The sequence below is a fragment of the Diaphorina citri genome, unplaced genomic scaffold (genome assembly GCF_000475195.1).
Source record: "Diaphorina citri unplaced genomic scaffold, Diaci psyllid genome assembly version 1.1 scaffold209, whole genome shotgun sequence".
NCBI lineage: Eukaryota > Metazoa > Arthropoda > Insecta > Hemiptera > Psyllidae > Diaphorina > Diaphorina citri.
Genome location: NW_007377646.1, coordinates 70,171 through 80,393, shown reverse-complemented (window position 1 = coordinate 80,393; position 10,223 = coordinate 70,171). Strand labels below are relative to the sequence as shown.

Genomic DNA, 10,223 nt, shown 5'->3' with positions numbered 1-10,223 from the left:
CTTCTCCTTCTTTTTTTTTTCAATGCTTCTTCCATTTTCCTTCTTTTTTATATCTTTTTTGCGTCTTCTTTTGTTAGCGTTAGTCTATCAAATTGTTTCTTTCGTTCTTTTGTTTTTCATTTCATATCACTCTTATTGTGTCTTTTCGTCCATCTATTTCCATTGTGTCAATCTGTTCGCTTTTTATATTTATGATGGTTGGTTGAATCCAGTCTTTTGATTTATTTCTTTTTCGTTAGGTACTGTTTTTTTCTCCAGATTGATTTTTATCTAGAGGTACTTTCTTTTATTTATATGTACCTATTATTATTTTTGTAATCGATTTAACTTTCCGCCCGGGGCGGATTTTATCCTGAACACATTATGTTCGTTCTTGGAACGGCTGGCTTTCTCCTATCCTGTCCTCCTCTATTCGCTTTCGGAACGATAAGATCTTAGCAGTTACAGTTCCCTCTATCATACCTAAAAAAAAAAAACTTCTAGTCAAATTGATCGAGCGATGCGCGAGTTAATTTCTTTTACCTTCTCTTGTATGATTTTCTCCAGCGATTCAAACGACTTACCCCACATGGGCTGTCGTCGGCGCCAGAGTGTACTGCTCGAATCCGCGCATCTTCAGGAACAGGTTCTCATGTTTGAGTCGGCGCTGCTTCAGATCGGCCAGTTTGCGCTTGTAGTCTAGTTTGCGCTCTATGCGCTCGGCGCGTTGCGCGGGCGAGCGCGTGGTCATGATCAGGATTCCCTTCCTGTGGAGCGCAAACAAAGAATTATACACCCATCTGGTACTTGTTACTTGTTCAGAAGTCACGTCCATGGGAATTTGCTACAAAAGGATCGTTGTCACAAATGAGCAGTGACCAGTGTTATTATAGGGTTAGGTTAATCGCAAAAAGGAGCTTTCACAATTTGAGCAGTGACCAGTGTTTTTATAGGGCTAACCCTAAACACAAAAAGAATCTTTTGAGAAGCTCTAGTTTAGCCTATTGTGCTTTTACCAAGAGTCACTTACGGAAGTGTGGTTCGTTTGTGGCTGAAACTCAGTCTAGAAAATCCAATTTTTGACCACTTATTCTATTCCATAATCTGAAGCCGTATATCTGCAAAAACGGTGAATGATGTCTTCCAGGTGCTCCAAAATTTGTTTTTCATCACCATAAACTAAATATTTTACACATATCCCGAAAGAAAATCATCCAAAGGTGTCAAATCGCACGATTGTGGAGGGAAATTATGAGCTATTATAGGGTTAGGTTAATCGCAAAAAGGAGCTTTCACAATTTGAGCAGTGACCAGTGTTTTTATAGGGTTAGGTTAAACACAAAAAGAATCTTTTGAGAAGCTCTAGTTTAGCCCATTGTGCTTTTACCAAGAGTCACTTACGGAAGTGTGGTTCGTTTGTCTGGGGTGGCACGTCCTGAAATAAAAAAAAGAGATTTAAAAAGAGTTGGTATAATGGAACAACTTGTTTTAAGCTGACAGTATAAAAAAAGCAATACTTATAATTATGTACGTAAACCTGTTTCAGGTATGTTCTTAGGTAAACCTATAAACTTTCTTCTTAAATATTAAACCTATAAAATACATGAGACCTTGTTTAGACTGCTGGGGTAAAGGGACTTTTTATTCTCATTCGAGCAGGATAAACAAGGTATATTCTATTCTATTCTATTCTATTTTAGCCTATTCTATTACCGGTTGTTCTGACGCTGTATAACGCGCCCATCTGTTTGCGAAAATCGTCCATATGATGGTCCAGCGTTGACTCCAGCGTTGTCTCACTCAACGTTGTCTCCACCGTTGTTCTTAACGTTGTGCGACGCGTTATCTCAACAATCCGGTGGGGTTTCCTGGTGGGTCGTGTGCTTGTGGTGGCGATGACAATGTTGGGAGTTCCGGAGGCCCGCGCCAAGTATCCGTCCAAGAGGTCGTTGATCTCCTTGAGTTGAGGGTTCTTGGGGACAGAAATCTTATATTATAACAAGATCCATTCACAGTTCATAGTTCACACACTGATCGCTCTATCTCCTGAACCACAACACCTAGAAAGCTGAAATTTGGTAGGAATATTCCTTCTATGGTCTAGTCTATAGGGTGGTTTTTTTTAAGGTTTGCTTTTCAAAATGCTATAAAAGACATGCTATTTGAGGTATGGTCGTGATCTTTTCTTTATTTGAAAGGTAACTATTTGCCATTTAGTGTTTGAACTCTGAATAAAATTTCGGATAAATGGGCGCCGCGGCTAGATCGAATGAAACTCAGTCTAGAAAATCCAATTTTTGACCACTTTTTCCATAATCTGAAGCCGTATGTCTGCAAAAACGGTAAATGATGTCTTCCAGGTGCTCAAAAGTTTATTTTTATCACCATAAACTAATTATTTTACACATATCCCGAAAGAAAATCACCCAAAGGTGTCAAATCGCACGATTGTGGAGGGAAATTATGAGGGAAATTGAGCGAAATTATGTGCTAGCAAAACAAGGGACACCCTGTATATTAAGTCCGTAATGGCTTCGGACAGATGTTTCGTTTTCCCTCTGAAGATTTTCCATCGACAGGGCTTCCGCTTTGTGCAAAACTTAAAACAAGAAAGAAACAAGAAGGAAGGTAAAAAGGAGGGGGAGGAAGAGGTAAAATAAAGTAACAAGAAGAAGTTACCATCGACAGGGCTTCCGCTTTGTGCAAAACTTAAAACAAGAAAGAAACAAGAAGGAAGGTAAAAAAAGGAGGGGGTGGAAGAGGTAAAATAAAGTAACAAGAAGAAGGACGCAAAAGAAGAAGATAAAAGAAGACAAGAAAGAAACAGGAAGGAAAGTAAGGAAAATCGGAGGAGGAGGAAGAGGTAAAAGAAGAAAAATAACAGGAAGAAGAAGAATAAGAAAAAGAAGAAAGAAATAAGAAGTTTAAGAAGAGAGGAAAGTTTAAAACAGGAGAAGACACAGTAGACAGTGGAGATGAAAGCAAAAGAGAAAGGAGAGGAAAAAGAAAACTAGGTAAGAAGAAGAAGTCTGGTTGCATTGAGCTCACAAACCTGAGTGGGGCCGGGGAAAAAACCAGACATTTCCTACTGTTAACAAACAAGTACATAATGTTACTGTTAACAAAGCATCAATCAAGTAGGTACTTTGTGAAAAGTACTTTACCCAAGTTTTGTCTTATCTTATTTCTTTCCCTCCCTCTCCCTCTCTTTCTCTCTCCCTCTCTCTCTCTCTTCCGTTTAATCTTTCACCCTTTTTAGTCAGTCTTCAATCTTTCTCTCTCTCTCTCCCTTTCCCTCTCTTGACTTCTCTCTCTCTTTCTTTCCCTCTCTCTCACTCCGTCTTTCTTCTCTCTCTGTCTGTCTTTCTTCCTCGCTCTCTCTTTCCCTCTCTTGCTTTCTAAAAGTAAATTTAATAGTTTCAGTTCAAGTCTTAACTTTTCATCAGGTTTTCTAGAAATTCTCTCTCTCTCTCTTTCTCTCTCTTCCTCTCATTTTATTCTAGTTGCAAATGGAAATTAATCTTATCTAGTAATACTCTCTCACTCTCTCTCTCTCTCTCTCTCTCTCTCTCTCTCTCTCCTCTTTATCACAATCTATATATTCTCTCTTCTCTCTCTCTCTTCCTCTTTATCACAATCTATGTCTTCTCTCTCTTCTCTCTCTCACTCTCTCTCTCTTCCTCTTTATCACAATCTATGTCTTCTCTCTCTCTCTCTCTCTCTCTCTCTCTCTCTCTCTTACATACACATTCATCAAGTTAAAACAGTGTTTCAGAAAGAAAAAAAAGAGAGAGAGAGAGATGTTTTGTCTTTGTCCTTTGCTTGTTTTTCTGTCGTTTATTGTCAGGGCCATTTGTATTGAAGGATAAGAATGAAGTTTAATAAAAATAGTCGTGGATTTCACCAATGACTTAATGAGAGATTTCACTAATGGGAGAATGTTTAATCATCTAAAAGGGAGTTTTTAATCATACAAACGGGTTTTTCTCTCATCTTCTCTTGTATGATTTTCTCAAGCGATTCAAACAGATTTGTTTTCTTTTACCTTTTCTTGTATGATTTTCTCCAGCGATTCGAACGTCCGGTTGTGTTTCAGTTCATCATATCTAAATATTTTCTATCTAAATACGAGTTGATTTTTTTTTTATCGACGGTCGCTGGGAATCGAAAATGCAATCGTCTTACCTTCTCTTGTATGATTTTCTCCAGCGATTCAAACCGTTATTGTTTTCTCTTATCCTCTCTTGTATGATTTTCTCAAGCGATTCAAACAGATTTGTTTTCTTTTACCTTTTCTTGTATGATTTTCTCCAGCGATTCAAACCGTTATTGTTTTCTCTTATCCTCTCTTGTATGATTTTCTCAAGCGATTCAAACAGATTTGTTTTCTTTTACCTTTTCTTGTATGATTTTCTCCAGTGATTCGAACGTCCGGTTGTGTTTCAGTTCATCGTACCGCCGATAGAAGGCCTCCTCTAGGGAGTCCCGGTACACACGTCGTGTGGTAGGAGGCCCGGGCGATTGACCCAGCATGGCATAGTCGTCCGGGCCTAGAGTGGTGGCTTCTATACTGGGTGGGAACGTGGACGGGGGCGGGTACAGGGTGACGATAGGGATGCCTGAAATGGGGGGGAGACAATGTTATGATGCATTTCCCTTGCAATTTGCCTGTGCTTCGCCACGGGAAATTGATCATAACTCGAGATCAGTTTGGATTTCGGAATAAACAGAAGCTAGCAAGACTCACAAAAGCACATTTTAAATAATCTATATAAATAAAATTGTAGATTTGTTCTGTAATAAAAACACAAGACCTTGTTTAGACTTCGGGGCAAAAATTATTTATCTGTATATTGTCTTTTTAACTTTTAATTTGTTATTTATATTCAAATTGTAAAAAAAATTAGAATATCACTTGATCTTAGCTGACAGTCTAAATAAAGCACTACTTATACGATCCTCTATCAGTAGGGCGAACAAAATATACGTCTACTCGTATATTAAGGAGCGCGGTAGCGCTCCGCCCCGCCAAGTCAAAAAAGTTTGACCGCGCTACTAGAGATATTATACGCGACAGGTTCTATTCTACACACCTGACTCCCTGAGATCGAATAGAATATACCTTGTTTATACTACCCGAATAGGACTGAAAAGTCCCTTTAACCCAGCAGTCTAAACAAGGTCTCGTAGGTATATTTTATGGGTTAAATAACATGGTATAACAAAATTTTAGGACCTTGCTTGATTTAAAAGCTCTGTATGCTCGTAGTCAAACTTTCGTGACTTGGCGGGCGGAACGCTCCCTTCATTCTACATCCCTGAGGTGACTTAGAATATCTAAATATTTTCTATCTAAATACGAGTTGATTTTTTTTTTTATCGACGGTCGCTGGGAATCGAAAATGCAATCGTCTTACCTTTTCTTGTATGATTTTCTCCAGCGATTCAAACCGTTATTGTTTTCTCTTATTCTCTCTTGTATGATTTTCTCAAGCGATTCAAGATAAATAAGAGGCAAGGATTTGACGATGGTTGTCGACGGCCACAGATCGTCGAACTCTTTCCGCCACCTTTGACAGACGAGACGGATAGGTGAAAAATTAATGGGGTCGAGTACATCAGAAATAAAAATATTAGATCGGCGTGAACGAAAAAATAAGAGGCAAGGATTTGACGATGGTTGTCGACGGCCACAGATCGTCGAACTCCTTCCGCCACCTTTGACAGACGAGACGGATAGGTGAAAAATTAATGGGGTCGAGTACATCAGAAATAAAAATAATAGATCGGCGTGAACGACCTGGTTTTCCAAAGAAGCACCTCAAAGGGGGAAAAAAATAGACTCTTGAGTGGAAGGTAACCACTAGGCGAGGTTAATGCCGGAGGCGTTCTCTACCACCTAACTCTAGGAGCTCCATTATTATGTGGTCAAACCAGCTGAAAGCCGCCCAAAAGTGGTCGAAAGCCGCCAAAAAGCGGCCGAAATGCAGCCAACTGCAGTTTTGTGTTGTATCCTTGTCACATTTATGGACTTCATACCAAATATTAAGTCGGTAGCTCATACCGTTCCCGAGATATTGTTGAATTACACCGAAAACAGCCAAAAAGCGGGCAAAATGCCGCCAAGCGTTGCACCGATCTTAACAAAAACAAAAAAAGTAATTGTTTTTTTCCCCCCCTAAATTTTGTCTTAATTCCATTTTTTCCCCTCCCTCATCTCTGTCTTTGTTATTGTCATTCATGTCATTATGTTCTGTCTTATTGAAAAATAAAGTTAAAGTGGCACAAGATCTGCTTATACGGATGGGTATACGGTATACCATTTATATAAAAAAAATGTATGTTCTGAGAGTTTTGTCGATCAAAAAATAAATGGGGAAACTTGATAAAAAAAATGTTGTTTTGAAAAAAAAAAAAAAAAAAAAAAAAAAAAAAAACAACCCAAACCCCCCTTTACACACACCCCCCACAAACCCCCAAAAAAACAAACAAAACCTACCAAAACCACCTTCATCTTCATCACCACCAAAGCCCAAGTCCAATTTCCGTTCCTCCGCCTCTTCGCGCTCTTGGGCGTCCAGGATGTGCTGCACTTCGGATTTGATGGTGGTCGTCGACGGCCAAAGATCGTCGAACTCTTTACGCCACCTTTGAAAAACGAGGTGAAAAGTTAATGGGGTAGAGCACATCAGATAATGTCGTTGTTGAAAAATCAATAGGGTCGAGTACATCAGATAAATAAGAGGCAAGGATTTGACGATGGTTGTCGACGGCCACAGATCGTCGAAATCCTTCCGCCACCTTTGACAGACGAGACGGATAGGTGAAAAATTAATGGGGTCGAGTACATCAGAAATAAAAATATTAGATCGGCGTGAACGACCTGGCTTTTCAAAGTTAAAGTACCTCAAAGGAAAAAAAAAAGACTCTCGAGTGGAAGGTAACCACTAGGCGAGGTTAATGCCGGAGGCGTTCTCTACCACCTAACTCTAGGAGCTCCATTATTATGTGGTCAAACCTTTGCTATTTCTTTAGGAAGCGAAAATTTCAGACTCCAATCCTCCCTCTTTAAAGTCTCCAACCAGACCTAATCAATCAGTCACTGACCTTGTTTAGACTGGGTGGGTAAAGGGACTTTTTTTTAAGAGGTTTGACAAAGGGAACTGTAACTGCTATGGTCTTATCGTCCCGAAATCGAAGAGAGAAGGAAGACAGGATAGGATCACTGACCTTGTTTAGACTGCTGGGCTAAAGGGACTTTTAGTCTAAACAAGGTATATTGAATAGAAAAGAATATACCCTGTTTATACTGCCAGAATGAGACTGAAAAGTCCCTTTACTCCCGCAGTCTAAACAAGGTCCCATGTATTTGGTACAAAATAGGTGTATGTTTTTATAAATTAAAATCTTGCTTAAATTTTAAAAAAGAAAGAAAAAAAAATTCTATTCTATTATATTCCATAAATATTACCTGAGATTGTTATTTTCATCGTAATTCTTCAGAGTTTCGTTGGTGTCATCTTTGATTTCTTTGATGTTGACCGCATCAAATTGCTTACAAGGCAGACGCACTACCAACTAAGCTAACTAGGCTGGCTAAGGGACTTTTAGTCTCATTTGAGCAGGATAAACAAGGTATATTCTATTCTATTCTGCCATATTCCATATACAGGGTGTCCCGCGAACGACTGTACAACGCTTGAGGGTTGATGTAGGACCTAAAGGGCTACCAGAAAAAGCTATCTGGACACCTGAGATTGTTATTTTCATCGTAATTCTTCAGAGTTTCGTTGGTGTCATCTTTGATTTCTTTGATGTTGACCGCATCAAATTAGTCTCTTTTGAGCAGGATAAACAAGGTATATTCTGTTCTATTCTGCTATATTCCATTAATATTACCTGAGATTGTTATTTTCGTCGTAATTCTTCAGAGTTTCATTGGTGTCATCTTTGATTTCTTTGATGTTGACCGCATCAAATGTGACTCTATCGATATACTCTTCTGGGTGATACAATTTGCGTTTCTTCTTCTGCTCAGCTGAAAAAGGAAGTAAAATATTGTGCTTTATTTAGACAGTTAACCAACCTCAGTGGTGCAGTGGTTAGCGTGGTGGACTTCGGATCTGGAGGTTGGTGGTTCGAGTCCAAGTCAAGTCAAAAAATTTCCTAGCTTGGTTGGTATTATATCTGCCTTGTAAGCCCTAGGCCGGGGTTTCGATTCCTAAGTCAACTTTCTTGAGTTTTTGGCTTCTTGTCCTTCGACCGACAGATCTCTTTCTGGGGATTCCAATTAAAACTTTTAAAAAAGAAGAAAAAAAAAACTCACCGTGGAAAGCCGCCAGTTGAATGTCAAACAGCTCTTTCGACGTCATCGTGGCCTCCTTCTTTCGTCCCGTCTTGTCTTCAAACAGAAGCTAGCAAGACTCACAAAAGCACATTTTAAATAATTCTGCAATAAAAACACAAGACCTTGTTTAGACTTCGGGGCGAAAGTTATCTATCTGTATATTGTCTTTTTAACTTTTAATTTGTTATTTATATTCAAATTGTAAACAAAATTAGAATATCACTTGATCTAAGCTGACAGTCTAAATAAATCACTACTTATACGATCCTCTATCAGTAGGGCGAACAAAATATATGTACGTCTACTCATATATTCTATTCTACACACCTGACTCCCTGAGATCGAATAGAATATACCTTGTTTATACTGCCCGAATAGGACTGAAAAGTCCCTTTACCCCAGCAGTCTAAACAAGGTCTCGTATATTTTATGGGTTAAATAACATGGTATAACAAAATTTTAGGACCTTGCTTGATTTAAAATTTTAAAAGCTCTGTATGCTCGTAGTCAAACTTTCGTGACTTGGCGGGCGGAACGCTCCCTTCATTCTACATCCCTGAGGTGACTTAGAGATAGGAGCTTACCTTTTCTCATTTTCTTGATGTCCGTGTCCCAGCATCGCAGCAGGATTTCGTAGTCTCTTCGCTTGTTTTCGTTGAGTTGCGGAAACCGATATTTGTTGAATCGTAGCCATCGGTTGAAGGCTCGTTCACTCTTCAGATAGAAATACTCGCGATCAAACGAGTCTTCTTCAAACAGACTGAAACGAGAGATTTTTTACAGAACGTTATAAGAGAAGTCCATAGTACTGTGGCGCTCACAACAACACTCAACACTAAATGAAATCTTACATAGAAAACGCAGGTTCTCGTTTCTCCACAATTTCCATCTCTGAAGTATAAATAACACTTCCAAATTCTTGGCCAGCACGCTGAAATGAGAGATTTTTTACGGAACGTTATAAGAGAAGTCCATAGTACTGTGGCGCTCACAACAACACTCAATGAAATCTTACATAGAAAATGCAGGTTCTCGTTTCTCCACAATTTCCATCTCTGAAGTACCTATAAATAACACTTCCAAATTCTTGGCCAGCACCTGAGAGCTATGTCTAACTGATGAGTTCCAACAAGAACGAAACGCGTCTTGCTGCTCTCAGGTGTTGACTAAATTAAAACGGAAGTGAGTGGTCAGGCGAGCGCCTTGACCACTACACCACCGAGGTAGGTATTAAAGAAAAGTCTATGTACTATGTATTGCAATTTGCACCATCTTCTCCCTCAAACGACTTACCGCTGCTCTCAGGTGTTGACTAAATTAAAACGGAAGTGAGTGGTCAGGCGAGCGCCTTGACCACTACCACTACACCACCGAGGTAGGTATTAAAGAAAAGTCTATGTACTATGTATTGCAATTTGCACCATCTTCTCCCTCAAACGACTTACCCCACATGGGCTGTCGTCGGCGCCAGAGTGTACTGCTCGAATCCGCGCATCTTCAGGAACAGGTTCTCATGTTTGAGTCGGCGCTGCTTCAGATCGGCCAGTTTGCGCTTGTAGTCTAGTTTGCGCTCTATGCGCTCGGCGCGTTGCGCGGGCGAGCGCGTGGTCATGATCAGGATTCCCTTCCTGCGGAGCGCAAACAAAGAATTATACACCCTTCTGGTACTTGTTCAGAAGTCACGTCCATGGGAATTTGCTACAAAAGGATCGTTGTCACAAATGAGCAGTGATCAGTGCTATTATAGGGTTAGGTTAATCGCAAAAAGGAGCTTTCACAATTTGAGCAGTGACCAGTGTTTTTATAGGGTTAGGTTAAACACAAAAAGGAGCTTCCTTTTTCACTGTCGTGGCTTCTAAATAACTACCGCTAATTTTATTACCTTCTTCATTGGCAG

General features: G+C 39.7%; 2 protein-coding genes across 2 annotated transcripts in view; both read right to left on the bottom strand.

Moving 5' to 3' along the window:
• Positions 1–559: 559 nt before the first annotated feature.
• The window catches only part of LOC103506021, an 11,107-nt gene continuing 1,443 nt past the window's right edge, over positions 560–10,223 (bottom strand). The window contains exons 2-4 of the mRNA XM_008470399.1: positions 1,693–1,951; positions 1,381–1,414; positions 560–746 (exon numbers count right to left, since the gene is read on the bottom strand). Of these exons, the coding sequence (XP_008468621.1) occupies positions 560–746; positions 1,381–1,414; positions 1,693–1,951 (480 nt within the window). The remainder of the gene's footprint in view (positions 747–1,380; positions 1,415–1,692; positions 1,952–10,223) is intronic.
• LOC108251986 lies at positions 4,165–9,948 on the bottom strand. The gene is made up of 3 exons (XM_017442680.1): positions 9,772–9,948; positions 8,911–9,086; positions 4,165–4,598 (listed from the first exon to the last, which is right to left on the bottom strand). Exons 1-3 carry the CDS (start codon positions 9,936–9,938, stop codon positions 4,351–4,353), a joined length of 591 nt encoding a protein of 196 aa, XP_017298169.1. The 5' UTR covers positions 9,939–9,948; the 3' UTR covers positions 4,165–4,350.